The 15239-nt window shown below is 37.8% G+C and overlaps 1 protein-coding gene across 5 annotated transcripts in view; it reads left to right on the top strand.

The window, feature by feature from the left end:
* NEBL (nebulette) overlaps positions 1 to 15239 on the top strand; it is a 249204-nt gene that overhangs the window by 177644 nt on the left and 56321 nt on the right. For 3 of the 5 annotated variants that reach the window (XM_039704777.1, XM_039704789.1, XM_039704767.1), the window contains 4 exons: positions 2517 to 2618; positions 4211 to 4312; positions 11013 to 11120; positions 12638 to 12742. The exons of the other annotated variants lie outside the window; for them this stretch is intronic. In XM_039704777.1, the coding sequence (XP_039560711.1) occupies positions 2517 to 2618; positions 4211 to 4312; positions 11013 to 11120; positions 12638 to 12742 (417 nt within the window). The remainder of the gene's footprint in view (positions 1 to 2516; positions 2619 to 4210; positions 4313 to 11012; positions 11121 to 12637; positions 12743 to 15239) is intronic. 5 annotated transcript variants of the gene reach the window in all.

Genomic DNA, 15239 nt, shown 5'->3' with positions numbered 1-15239 from the left:
CTTTGAAATTAAGTTTGAGTAAGGATGTTGTGTAATGCCTGGAAGTTCCAGTCAGGGTATGAGCCTCTTGGCTGAACCAGCTCAGGACAAAAAATGGCTCCTTCTCTGGGTGCTTCTGCTGCTTCCTTTCTTTTGTTGCTTCCCATCCCCTTCAGGGGCTTCTTCACTTTCCATCTTCTGATGCCCATGGGTGCACACACCAAGCCAGTTGCTTTGCCCTGTGTACATCTGTTCCTCTGCTCTCTCAGAATAGCTCTGGTTTTACTGTTCTAACATAGCACTATTAAAAAAAAAAATCACTAGATGGAACAGAATAGCAGCTGTGTAATAGAGGCCAGCAGAGTGTCCCAATGGGAGAGGGTCAGCATCCAGGGATTGAGGTTATTCAGGAAATGGGAAACATATTTTTTCTTTCTTTGGCCTACCTCTGACAAACTACTGTTCTGCTGCATAACATTTTTATTCTCACTGGAGTATGACAAGCTGCAGAATGGAGCAAATATATATTGCAGACATTTGTAAAATGCTAGATGACTTTCCCTCAGACATAAGTAATAGGTATACTGGTTTAGGTGCAGGAAGAATAATAATTCACTCAGGGAAAGATATAGCAATTGGCCTTGCATCTAATATAATTGAAAATGGAGAAATATAAAGGACTGTCACTGTCTTATTTCTCCCCCCCTTCCTTTCCCCGAAATTAACCACAATCCATTATTTAATGTACTATATGATCATGTCATTTGGGAGCAATAAGTGACCACATTTCCTCAACTTTATCACCACCGTTCTTGATTCTCTGATGTTAAATTCACTACATTCCTAATTTCTATTTTGAGCACATATGCTGGCCCTTAATTTGCAATTTACATGGATCATAGGGTGCTATTCAGAAACCTGTTTCTGCTGCCTTTGTGGTTTTCACCTCACCTCATGTGGTCATTAGGATGAACAGCATATAATTAACTAAATTCATGTAAAGTCCTGAATTGCAAATGCTTCTGTCTACCTCTAGTTTCTTAAAAATTAGAGAAAATCTAAACATAACTAAAACAAAAGTTCCAGTGGTTTACACCAGCTGTAAGAATCAACTTTTGTTTTGTACATATGTGATAATTTGGGCTGAATGCATCAAACCTATTTATTTGTTTCTTTTATTAGTGATTACACTTGTGTGTCACGGAAGATTAAAAATTATAAGATCTATTTGTGGGCAGGCAGCCAACAGTGAAGCCTGTTTAGCTTGTCTGCTTAGCTGAAGCCATATGGACACAAAATTACTTTCCTGTTGCATGTAAAATATTTGCCAAAAAGTGAATTTTTTTCCTTTTCTTTTTTCAATACCATTTCTATGAAGCATATTTGTCACTGACTGCTGCAGTTTGAGTTGGTTGCATTGTACACAGAGTGAAACTTTACATTGGAAATAGGAGCAGAGGTTATAATAAGAAACTTAAGACTGAGAACTTTCTTGCTGGTGAAATACTATCTTGAGAAATTGATTAACCTTGTGAAGCAACAAAAGAAAATCTAAAAGATTTCCCAGTAAAGGATGAAATATTCTTTTACTTTCCATTTCTGCTAAACTTTATTTTATGTTCTCCAACTTCTGCCTGAAACTTCAATTTGTCAGACACTTTTGAATACCAGGGACAGAATGTCATTAAGAATAATTCAGTAAGACAGCCCTTGGAAATTGGCTTAGATTGGCACTTGTGCTAGAGCAGGAGAAATTTGACAAGCCACAAGGAAGGAAAAGCTGGATAACTTATGGAGCTCTATAATGTTCCTGAGGTCTATGCTGCTTCTGAAATTGCTTTGCTAAATGGAGAATGTTTGGACCCTCCTATCTGTGGTTGAGCTTCTGGGCAAAGGTTTCTGAGCCCGTTCATTATGGTAGTGGCTTTTGCACAAACAGAAAGAGTCAGCTGTGTACTCCACATGCTGGAACACTCAGCCTTCTTGTTCCCATGATTGTGCAAAGGAGCAAGTAAGTGGCATTGTGGGGATGCTGAGATGGAGTTGTATCATTGAATTACATACATGCTACATGTCTGTCTAGTACTGAGAAAGAAACTCACTATGATAGAATTACAGTTTCTCTTCAGTGTAGCTGCAATCTGCTAAGCTGCAGTACTCAGTATCAGAGCAGGAGCTAGTTTATATTAAAAATGGGTACAATACAGGAAAAAAAACCCCTATACTCTTAAAAGTCCTCTGAAATTTTATGGTAAAACTAATATTTGTGTCTTTGCAATGCTTTAATTTTCCACTGTGCTTCTAAGCAAAACCATTTTTCTTTTTCAAATTGTATTTTATACTTCTGAATTTCTTCCGTATCATCTTACCTTGTGTGTGGGCCTTACCTTACAATCGCTGTCAAGTAGAACTCTGTTGGAATAAATTAGGTGGAATTCTATTTAGTTTGATGTCTGATTTGATTGGTCATTCAAGGCTTATTTATAGACTTTGAACTTTATTATTTATTTTAAACAAAACTATGTTTTCTTTGACAGGTATCCTATAAGAAGGATGTGCAAGATACTCATAGGTACACTGAAGTGCTGAACAGACCAGACATAAAAAAGGCAACTGAGATAACAAAGATAATAAGTGATGTATGTTCTCTTTTTACTCTGTTCCTATTTTTTAGACATATACTTTTTTTATTCCAATTTTGATCAGACTATTTTAAAATGCTGCTGGAATTCTCAAATGTTTTGAACAAAAAACCTGCACCCCCAAATCTGCTAGGGAGATTTGATTAAAAGAAATCCAAACATAACAAAAACAAACCAGTCTTGCCTGGCAGGCTAGAAAGCTGTGGGTTTCTCCTTTTTAGATGTTGACAGTATGATCTTTGCAATTATTGGTAATTGATGTAAGGACAACATGAAAATTGTTAAAATTGGTTTTGTTTCAGCTTTATTTGTGATAGCCATTCTCAAGGTAAGTCATGTGCTTGTATGCTATACTGCATTTCAGAAGACATCCCAAACCATTTTTTACCTTGGTATGAGAGAAGCTGGCATCCCAGGACACCCCTTCCTTTTCCCATTTCAGCCAGCAGTGACAGGAAAAGGTAATTCCCGGTTGTCCTTCCAAGAGCTGTGCGGATGCTGCTTCTTTCAAGGGGATTCTGCTCCCTGAACTCCCCTCTCAAATTCTTTGCCCTTCCACTGTGACCTTGGCTAATAGGTGAAGGAGCAGTTTGAGAAGCAGCAGTGTGTGATGCAGTTCAGTATTTTGTTGTAGACAAGTCAAACAATATATATACTTAAAGCCCAGAGTCAAGTTTTTAAGTAATTAATTAAGGGTGAGACTGACTAGACACATTTGGAGAGACAGATTTAAGAGATTGAAATTCACCTTTCAATATTCAGGATTTTTTGAAAACCAAGAACTTCTACTAAGTGTTATGCTCAGCCCTCAGCCTGCAAATTTACTAATTGCTGTTCAAGTGCTCTTAGAATTAGAGTGGCTTTGGGACTTTTATTTCTTTCAGTCTATTCTTATGACGTGTCCTTGCTGATTCATACTGCTTGAGTAATGCAAGAAGCCTGTTTTAGGCAAAGGGTAATTTAGTTTGTGGTAATGCAAAGCACCTATTGTTGATTCATCTGCGTTTTTTTCTAATGCATTGTGGGAAAAAATGGCAGCAGTTTGCATGGGAGGCAGTTCAGCTGGAGAGATCAGGTGACATTAACCTTGCGGGACTAATTCAGCTCTGTGACACCAGCGCAGTCTCACTGACACCCAGTGAGACCAAAGTGCTAAAACTGAGAGTGGAATTTGACCTTACCGTTCAAAAAAGTTGCCCCTCAGACTAGTTTTATTTCAAGACTACTTTCAGCTGCTGCAAATCATCTTGGGTTAACTGTAGACCCTGTCATAAGAAATGCTGAGCCACTGTGACTCATTCTGCCTTGATCGGGAGGACAGTATTTCTCTGGCTTAAGCTGTGCCTTTAGTTAAAATTGAATTTTGTGAATGCTGCACATTGTGTTTTACAATTAATAAATATTATATTGTTAAGGAGCTGAACCCTGAGAAGGACTTTACTCAGAGCTGATTAGAACAGTAGTGTCAATGCAGACCATTATGTGAGACTTTTTCTACTAGTTCTAATGCTTACATTTCTCTTTCAAACTCAAACAATTTATGAGTGATTAATATCCCCCTCCTTTTTATTTTTTTTTAAATTTTTAAGGTGAAGTACAAGAAAGGAAGGGGAGAGCTAAATAAGGAGTCTGCTGTGCTTGGAAGACCTGATTTTGAACATGCTAAAGGAGTTTCAAAACTTTTAAGCCAAGTAAGATTCTCCATCATTTTACAATTATTTAATCCAAATATTTCATTCCTAGTAATGCAAAGAAATACTTAGATTTTTAGATTATTATCTCTAATGGCCTTGAAGATTATGTTCTCAAACTTTTCATTTAGCATTGCAATGACTGGTAAATTTTGGATTCTTAGGAAATCAAATACACATTTTGAAGCAAAAGTATTGTGAACTTTGACTACAACTTGTCTCTTGTGGAGATGGTGTATATTTATACAGATTTTCTAGGATTTCTAAAATATTAACTGTATGTAATTTAGAGGCAAATTTTGCTCCTCATTCAGTTTGAATGGAACCTTACCCTGTGATTAATCCCACTGAAGTAACTGAGGTCTTTTGTGTAGCTGCTTGCTAATGTGAGTAATGGGATCTGAATTTGGCCTGACATGTAAACCACCCGCCTTCCTTCCCCCTGAAACTGAACCTTTTATGTACTACTGTTATATATTAACCTAAAAAAAAAGTCCTTAACTAAAAAGAAATCTGGAATAGAAATATTCCCTCTTTCTCTTAGTAGTTTTCTACTCATAAGGTGTACACATAAGACTCTACTACAGATCATCCTGACATTGTGAAAACAGATTTTTCACTGCCAATCTCTATTTTTGGTTTTTTAAAAATTTTTTCTCGCCCTTTTTTTTTGTCTGAAGTAGTTCTTTAACAGTGCCTTGCATAATCCTTGCTAGTAATCCTGTCCAGCTACCCTTGGAGCTTTTGAAAACCCTGGAACTGCCCTCCTGTAAGAGGAGGATAGTGCCCTTTGATTGAAGAAGGCTGTGTCAGCCTTCCCAGAGCCAAAAAACCTCTCAAGTGTAAATAGTGTATATTCTGTGACAGACTCAATATCAGTGATATGTAAAAAAATACGTGTGATTTGGCCAGATACTAAATAGCTTCCCTAGAACTAGCATAAAATAAAAATAATGTGTCATAGAGAACAATCTGAAAAACAGTGCAGTGTCTGCAGGAGGTGGAGCTCCTCTTGCTATTATCCTTAGATACCTGCTGCATTCATACCATTGTAAACTTTGAAGCATTACACAAGGAGATAAAGAAAAAAATAAATATTTTTTATTGCTTTGTTGGTGATAGAATCAAAATGAGTTTGTGTTTTTCAAATAGATTTCTGTCTTCTATTTTGTAGTGGATCATATTCTCATTTCTCTGCTGATGGGCAAGTCTGCTAAGAGATTATTTTGTGTTTAGCATTGTGCAGGCTTGGAAGTCAGCCTGTACTTTCTAGCAAGAGCCTCTGTGGTGCTGCTCAGACCTGAGTGTCACTTACAGGAAATGGGACTGTAATTTAGCAAACATGTTCAGTGGTTTTTAAAAGGGTCCATATCCAAATTTAGTGTGTAGTGTCCTTTATATCTACTCAATGGCTGCCTACACACTCCTGTCCTTGCAGCTCACTCCTTTGAGCTTGCAGCTGCCTGTTTTTGCCAACGGGACCAAGCTGTAACCCTTTCCAACAGCCCTCTCCATCTTCCCAAGCCTGGTACCCATGAGTTTGTGGCCAACAATCACAAATAAAAAATATCAGCTGAATAATGGGGTCCTGCAGGCTGATGAGCCAGCTACGTGGAAGGCTTCAGCAATGCACTTTTTATCTCATTTTTATTAGATGTGCTTTTTTATCTTGGACAATGCAAGCTGCATCTGCAAATGCTTTATAATAGGGCCTCTTCACTGCCAGGAACTGGGATGGCAGCATTTCTAGCTGAGATCCTTCTGTGGAAGGCAGCATTCACTGTGCAATTTTAACTTCTTTAGAGAGTCCAAATAGTGCAGAAGGTGTGACAGGAAGGGAGAAATTGACAAAAATCTATCTTGGGTTTGGTTTATTTGTAAGAATATTCTTACTAAACCTTGGTGGTCTGAATTCTGCAATTACTGGCCCTGGATCCAAGTTTTGGGATCCTTTCTTGCCCTGTCCTCTCCTCAGTCTGAGCTGCTGTGGTGTTTTGCAGTGTGTGTGATGGGGACTGTGCTTTCAGAATTTTCAGCCTGACACGCTGCCTGCAGCAGTGTCGAGGGTGCAAGTGCTGGGCAGCTCTCAGCAGCAGGGAGGTGCACTCAGCAATTCCCCCATGTCCTCTGGAGGGAAGGCAGTGGCCCTGAGTTGTCTAATGTTCTTATATATTATTTGAATCATTATAACACTTAGACACACTAATCATAAATCAAGAGCACAGAAAAATGAAGATGACCCCTGTGTCCAAAGAGCAGGGTGGTGGGGCAGGATGAGGAATGCACCTGTGCCAGAGGAGAGAAAGAGACCTAAATATGGGTCAGCTGTGTCAGTCCTCTTCATGCAAGAATCATGAAAGAAGCTTGTAACACTTACAAGATTTAAAAAAAGAGTAAAGTTAATGATCTCTTTATTGTCTCCAGACTTTGTGGCTTTTAGAGTTTCCATTTGTTTCTCAGAAAATGGGAAGATCATAAACTTTTTGTGTTGAAAGTTGATAATCTCCCTTAATTGCATGAATCTATAAGCTGTGACATGCGGAGAAATATTAGTTATTTGACCCTCACAGTAAATTTGCAAAGTTGACAATTCTGATGGATGTAATGGGAAGAGAAGATGATAACATGTTTTAATGTGGTGCATATGGGTAGGTAATTTAGGGAGTATAGAGAACAGGAGCAAGAAGAGGTCAGGCAGTGTGGGTGTAACGAAGGGAGAAAGCAATCAAGGCAAGCAGGAAAGCAAACAAAGTGAAGAAAATAGTGTTAATGTTTGACTGGCACTCAAGGCTCTACAGAAATCACTGTTTCCTCTCTCTCTCTCCTTTGTTTCCTTTTAAATTTTTTATTTAACAAAGCTTTTCACAACAACAGCAGCAAAAATAATAGCTCCCAGAACTATTATATTTACCCACAGCATGTGGTAACTCTTTTCTGTTGATTTTAAATGAAATTTAAAACAGAAACTGTGTTAGCCCCTGTGAAAACATGAAGCTTGTCAATTTGCCGAGTGTGCATTGTATAATTTGGGCTATTTTTTTCTATTTTTTAAATTAAAACAAGCTCTTGCTCATGCCCTCTTTATGTTTTTAATGCATTTTATTAGCTTTTTCAAAGAGCTGCTGATATGAAATATTCCTCTGATGGTGTTCAGTAAGTGGTTTTAAGGTAAATAATTTTGGATATTCATATTTGTTGCTGAATCTGGTGCTTATTGTTTTAGGGATAAAACTGTTAGAGTTAGAATGTTTTTCAAAATGCACCTTCTCTCAGATTTTCAGTAACAACCCGAAGAGCCTAGGATTTTCTCAATCTTTCTTTGTTTTAAACTCCGCTAGAGTTTAGCTTTTAGCAAGAAATGTTTCAATAACAACCCGAAGAGCCTAGGATTTTCTCAATCTTTCTTTGTTTTAAACTCCGCTAGTGCTTTTAGCAAGAAATGTTTCAATTTTGCTCTTTGTTTATGCTACATTTCCTTCAATTTTTATGTGCTCTGACAGGTTTTTTCCTTTTTTTAAGATGTTTTCATATGGTCATGAGGAAATGCTTTAGCTGCAAGTGTCTGCTTCATCATGGGATCCCAGTGGTTGAATGATTCAATTTTTGTAGTTTCTTTGTAAATCTGAACAGTGGGTGATGTCATCCACTTCTGAAACTGAACACTCCCTGTGTGAACAGCTTTGAACTACAGATTTGATTTAGGAATGTTGCTGCTAAGCTTCAAAAGACACTGCTCTGTCCAGCTGCAATTCTGACTTTTATAGGTTTTGTGCAAGGCTGATGAGAAGTTTGTTTATCCAGACCTGATTTAATTCCAGTTTGGTTTTTCAGGGATGTTGTTGTGTTAAAAGGCTGCAGAGTCTGCTCTTTCTTAAGCAGGCTTTAGAGAGCAACCTCCACGCATTTCTTTTAAATTAACCCCCACCATATAATCTCTAAAAAAAATAAACAAACTTAAGACTTTAATGAAGATGGTAAACAAGTAACTGTCCTTTTAAGCCCTCATTAAAGTAAAGCTCTTGGTTAATGATGAATTTGTAGATAAGTGTCCACTAACAACTGTCAATTCTACTCCCACTTGTTTGCTCTTCCACCATGTTATAGCCTTGCTAAGACCTTCAGATGGTTTAGAAATCATATGAGGTATTTTTCTTCCTTGTTTTTATTCAGAACTCTTTCTCTCAGGCATGTTTCCTCTCTTCAAACTGCATTCACCCTGTTCAAAAGGATGATGAATACTGTGTGCTTTCCTTCACCATGACTCATACATGGGCTTGCTCTTCTTTCTTCACTCTCTCCCACCCCACGCTTCCTTTCAAAAGGGAGAAAGAACCAGAAAAATGTTGATAAAAGAAAAAGTGTACATCTACATAGCTTTCAAAGCAACAAATCCCCTATGACAGGTCAGTTAAATGGCTGCTGGAAGTGCTCTGGAGACGCTGCCAGGGTTGTCTGATATTACTGCATGTGCTCTACTTTGCCCAGAGCGACCCCATGATGGGGAGGGGAGCAAAGCAATGAGCTGAGCAGCCAGGGCAGGCAGCAGGGCCTGGAGCTGTGAGACAGCCCTACTGCATCCAGAGCATTTACACTCACCTTGGCTGTGGGCTTCCTTTAGTTTTGGAACCCTTCTGCACATCAGGATATGGGGCCCCATGAAGACTGTTTACTGGTCCTCCCTCTGTCCTTCAGTGGCAGCAATGTGATCTGAAGTGACTCTAAAGAGGGCCTGGTACTGGAACCTCTAGACTGAAATGCACTGCTAAAAAAAATTTTAAATGATGGCATGAAATGACTGCAACTGGAAGATGGCAAGCCCATTGTGAGGAGAGGTCCCTTTGGCACCAATGCTTTCCCACTTAACAAGAATTTCAATACCATGTGCATTTGGTCTGTGTGCACTGTTTGTGGCCATTTATTTGCCAGGAGAAGGCAGCCTGCAGTAGTTGGATGTTCAAAGTCTTACACGTGGTGGTGTTGTGATGTGGGTAAAGGAGTAAAAGACAGTTTTGCTCATCTTGCTGTCTTATCTCTGGCTTTTTGAATGACATATTACAGCACTGCCTGATTTTCATTAGAAGGCAAATTTTGGGTACACCTTTCAAGAGAGAAAAGAACTCTGATTTATTCCTTCACTGCTCACACAGAACGTGGATTTGCCTTTGTCTTTGTATTCAGATATATGCTTTTGCACTTGATCCAATGCCAAGGCAAATATGAAACAATATAAACCAGATGAATATACCAGAAGGCAATAGATACTCTTTTCTAATGTTAGTTTGAAAGATTATGAAGTTCATCATGTGTTCATATAAATTTTCTGTTTAAAAGTAACAATGTTTTAGAATTTACTTAGAAAAATTAACCTGAGTGCTGGAATAATAATGTAGCGCTTGAACATATATGGCTGGTTCCTGTTTTAGTGGCTTAGTTTTGGTTTCTTGTTATCCTGATTAATGAAATAGTGGACATTGTGGCTATAGATAATGAGATTGCATAAGCTGAATCACGTTAAAGGTCTTTTGAGGCAAGGAAGAACTGAAAAGGAAAAAAAAACCCTCTTCCCACAACTAAGGCTGAGAAAAAAAATTGAAGATTGTTTGAGGTGGCTTAACCACTTTATCAGATATTCATGTGGGAATATAGAAAAAAGGAGTAGGGAAGAATCCATGTATTTATTTAGTGCAGAGCGTGGTAAATTATAATGGATATTGCACAGGCTCAGATATCAGATGTCTGCCTAAAATTCATGAAAGCAGTGTAATTCAGACTGAACTTTATTCTCCACCATTATGCCCAGCTGTTGGAAAGAAGCAGAGTCTCCAGATGTTTGATGATCATTCACAAAGGGAGCAAAGGAGAGAGATATACTATTTGTTCAATTTCATATTTTCACATTCTGAATTCAGTTTTTCAGCATGTTTTATGGAATTTTTGTGACTTATTTACTATTAGTGCCATTGTGTCCATATTTATGTATTGTTTATTTCCTCTTACAAGTATTGTCATTCCCTCTTTTTCTTTTGAATGAGAAGAAAAAGATGATGAAAGTGATGGCAGGCAGTAATTTAATTATACTTTCCAGCACTGTAATGAGGTGAGCATTATGCCCAAGAAATACAGAGGGATTCCTCAGTGTTCTCTGGGGAATTTCTGGCAGAATTAAAAATAGACCTGGCAGTTCTGGTGGCAATCTAACATAATGGGAATGACATGGACCTGGTGGTGGGAAGTTTGATTCTGACTTCCCACTTTCAAGCGGTTGAAAAATTTACAAGTTATTTGTTTTACAAATGTTACGATTTTTTCACCTTAGAAATTTTTTTTTGTTGAAACTACAATTTTGATATTAATTATGAGTAGAATGAATCCTAGTGGATCATTATTATTGCTGGTCAAAGAGTTCTGTTTTATTTGATTATTCATGTGAGCCATATGGTCTTGTTTCTGTTTTCATAAGTCCTGCAGCACCAGTAATCACATATGACAATCTTAAAATTTTAGTAAAACTCAGATACATAAAACTTAATTTGAAACTAACACAAGACTGTCCCAGGTGTGGGTAAAGTGAGTTTCTTTAAACTTTGTTTAAAGATTTATGAATAAAGTAATTGCATTTAATAAGCTTCTTTGTAACCTGAATTCTCTGCATTTTTGAAGTGCTACTTGTTAATATTAGACATGTTTGTTCTGGTGAAAGGTGAAATACAAAGAGAAGTTCAGTAAGGAAATGAAGAGTCACCAGTACAATCCTCTTGACAGCGCTTCCTTCAAGCAAGCACAGATTGCATCCACCTTGGCAAGTGATGTAAGTTATTCGGCTTTGTATTTTACTTGCATTTACATCCTGAATAACCTAACATTTGTTCACAAGTAGAATTTCTTTTTTTCATCTTATGAATTCCTCTGAGCTACAGTCTCTGCTATACAACATGTAGCAGGTACAGCATGTTATCAATTTCTTCATCTGCTTCCTATGTAGGGCCTGAAGAGTTTTTCATAACCATTTTAGATGAGATTCATCTCGCTTAATTTTGTGTGTCAAAAGGTGTGACCTCTTACTCTGAGTTAGTTGCCTTGTACTTGGTCCCTTTTTATGCAGGAAAAAAATAAACAGGTCTAGAGGTCAATTCTTCTCACCTGTTAAGAGGTGCCTGTCTTTAGAGAAGCAAAGTACTGTCATCTCTCCAATGGTTATAGAAGGAGATTACATGAGTAGTTCAGATCTGTCTTTTAGACTTCATTCGTCTGGTTGGTCTTCTCAATGGTATTACAAAACACAGCAGTCACGAGGTTCAGCAATGGGTGGCTGCTGCTGGAGCCAGACTGGAGAAAACATCTGTATCTAGTGATGATGGTATTGGGATGTTATATTTAAAAGTGTGTTTAATGCTAAAAATGTGATCTCTTTGAGGCTGTGATCCCAGATAGCCAAAAGACCAGTCTTCATTTTGTAGTCCAGCATTTCTGAAGTGTGAGGAACCATGCAATGGGAACAGGATAGACTGAGAAGCCAGAGAAGGGGACAGAAGATTATGTAATTGTTTCCAAAATATAAATGGGTAGTAAAAAATCAGTTGAAGCAGTTGTTATTATAAGAAATGGGCAAATTGAAGTGAGGAACATGATGCATATGTGGAAATGACTAAAGGTATTAGTTTGAGAGATTTCTCATCCAAGATAGGTAAGGTAGCTAGTTTTCTTCCTGTAAAGTTGGGCATACAGGTCTCAGAAGAATGGAAAATCCAGCTTTAGGCTGATGGGAAGTTACTTTCTGCTGCTTCGTTAAGTGATTATCTTTTGCCTTAGGTCACCATATTGCTTATATTTGCTGCAAGCAATCTATATTGGATAAAATATCCAGGAGCACATCCTTTTAACTGTTATATATCAAACTCCTAAATTGGATGGTGTGATTGCTGAAGCTGAGGAAAAAGAATAAGAATTGAAGGTGTTTAAAATGAATAGACCCAAAGTATTGAGGAAGATACTCTTGATTTAAGTAGGGGGTGGGAAGGGAGGGGAGAGGAAAAAAGGAGAAAATTAATTATAGCCTGCAAAGTGATACAAAGTGTGATTTTGTTGTAAGTGTCCTTGTTTGGAGGAAAAGTTGGAGTAGTTCCTAAATACTTAGCAGAATGAGTCCTATATTGTTCTTTCCTTTTCTTTGAAATAATAGTAGATGACCACCATCTAGTGGCTGGGAGAGATTGTTCAGGCAAGCACGTAATGTTTCCTCTTTCAGAGTGGTCAACCACACTGTTATACAGAGCTGTGAATTATTTTATTAATCTTTAGTTTGCATAACCTGAATTTTCTTTCCAGGTGAACTACAAGAAGGATTTGGAAAGCCTGCATGATCCAGCATCTGATCTACCAAACCTGCTGCATTTAAACCATGCTTTAAATATCAGCAAAACACAGAGTGATGTAAGTTGCCTTTTTAAGAATGACCTGAAAAATAAATCTAGTAAGGAATGTAATATGTATAGTCATGGTAGGAAACACATTTTTCCTCTCATATGTAGTGGCCAGTAGTGTTGTAACTGTAGTAGATGAGGGGTGTAGTGAAGAAAAATGGGTTTTTATGACAACATATTTCAGTTATTAGAACAGATAATATATACTGTGGAAGAATCACAAAGACTTCTGATGTTGGGTGTTTCTTTTCATAGATCTGAAATATTGACTGTTTTTCTTTTGTGCTAAGACCTTAAATACTTCTTTCCTTGCAAATCTCATTTTGTCTAAGATCTTGTTTTCATCTGCAAGTCTCTGTATGGAAGTGACCATTATGCTAGTTTCATATTTGGACTTTTTTCATGAACAGCCTCTGGAATGTTAGCTTACTTTTGGGCTTCTCTGGCTGAGCTTTCTTCTTCTCCTAACTGTCTGACTCTTCCTAGACTGGGTCAGTTAATAGGCACATGCTCCATTCTGCCGCGTAGCAAGACATGGCCCTTGATGGGGCTGGTGGTCTGACATATGATTGTGGTGGGGGTTGAAGTAGGAAGGAAGACCTGGGAGACCGCTGGCTCCTGTGCAGTGATGAAGGTTCTTTCCCACTCCAAGAGCACCTTTGCTGCATGTCTGTAAGCTGGTTAGCTGCATTTGTCATCTTTACTCCAGAAAGTACAGCAGGCCTGCAGAGGTCATCTTTTAAGTCAGTGCCTGCAAAACAATGCATCTACTTTTTTTTTTTTTTTTTTTTTTTTTTTTTTTTTTTGAGAATTGAAGCTTTTTTTTTCTGTCTTACTTCCTCTGTGAAGGTAACACTGATTATCCCCTTTTGTATCAGTAATAAATGAGTTGGAGTATTTTTCTTCCTGCATTCTTCATGCACTTTTTGGCCCAAAGCTATTTTCCTTCTAGTGTATGGTAAGATTGGCAGTCTTTTTTGCTGATTAAATGAGCCCATCTTAGTCCATCCTTAAGAATGGACTTCATCAGTTTATCATCTCAGCTCTAAGGATTTAGAAACCTGGACTTTTCTTTAAGGCAGATCATGTCTTGCAAAATGTATTTCTTTCTTTTGTCCTGGAGGGATTGATTCATAATGTCCATGTGCTTGTCTGAGGACTCTGTAAATACTAAGCCTATGATTTTTGCATTGTCCAGATCCTGGTGGGTATTTTTATTTGGTACAAGAAGAGAAATGCTTTGCCAATCCTTAAGCTCTCCACCAAATATTTGTCTTCTAAAGAAATCCTGTTTTCACAGTCCTTCTCAGATTTGACCTCCCCATGTCATCATCACTTTTATTTAAACATGGTTTATTCTCTGCCTTTCTCCCTCGGTTTCCAGTACATTCCTTGTGTTCTCCTTGACTCTCCACAGCTCATACCAAATCTGTTTCGTAATCTGCCATCATTGTAAAAAACAATCTTCCTGACTTCCCTGTGTTAACTGATTTCCAGAGACTGGTCTTATGGTCTGTTGGGTTTTTTCGTAGTTTTTTTTTTATTTTTTTATTTTGGTTTTTCCTCTTTTTTTTTTTTTTTCCTTCTGAAACACAGAGCTGGTTGCTAATTGCTGAATTTTGCTGTTTCCCTGCAGTATATTTTTCTGCATTGAACTTCATGTTTCTCATTATCTTCTACTTAACATAGCTACGCCTACACCAGTGTGACAGATTGAAACCTCTGTGGTTAATTAAACTCATGAACTAATGTAGTTTATTGAATGAATGGTTTTGCTTATTGACCTGAAGTGTAGAGGTGTGTGCCACTATACAAAGCACTTATACTATAATTTCACTGCAAGAGTGTTATAGAGGTCAACTTCCATGGGAATGAATTCCAGCAGTTAAGAGGAAAGCTTGATGGACATCTTTGGACATAAATAAACAGTTTTGGACAGGTCAAACTCATCCTGGTTTTATTATTTTGATGAGGAAGAAAATTACAAGGTAGAATTCTCCCTTCATGCAGTATTTCCTGGTTTCACTTGGGATGGAGGTAATTTTCTTCCTAGAAGCTGGTGCAGTGGTGTGTTTTGGATTTAGGATGGAATCAGTGTTGATAACACACTGATGCTTCAGTTGTTGCTGAGCAGTGCTTACACTAAGTCAAGAACTTTTCAGCTTCTCATGCAGCCCTGCCATTGAGGTGGCTGGTGGTGCATTAGAAGCTGGGAGAGGATACAGCCAGGACAGCTGACCCAAACTGGCCAAAGGGATATTCCACATCATACAGGTGTCATTCTCTGTATATAAACTAGGGGAAAGTTGGCCAGGAGTTCCTTCTCAGGGACAGGCTGAGCATTGATAGGTTGGTGGTAGGAGTTACTTTTTTTTCATTTACATATTTTGAGGTTTTTTTTCCTTGAGCTTTATTTCTTACTCTTTTTTGTTATTTTCCTTTTATTGCTGTTTATTATTATTATAATAGCTTATTTTATTTAAATTATTTATCTCTTCCTGTTTCAA

This window comes from Passer montanus, unplaced genomic scaffold (assembly GCF_014805655.1).
Source record: "Passer montanus isolate IOZ18808 unplaced genomic scaffold, ASM1480565v1 scaffold10, whole genome shotgun sequence".
Lineage (NCBI taxonomy): Eukaryota > Metazoa > Chordata > Aves > Passeriformes > Passeridae > Passer > Passer montanus.
Note: the sequence above shows the minus strand (reverse complement) of the source record. Positions and strands in the feature narration are given on the sequence as shown.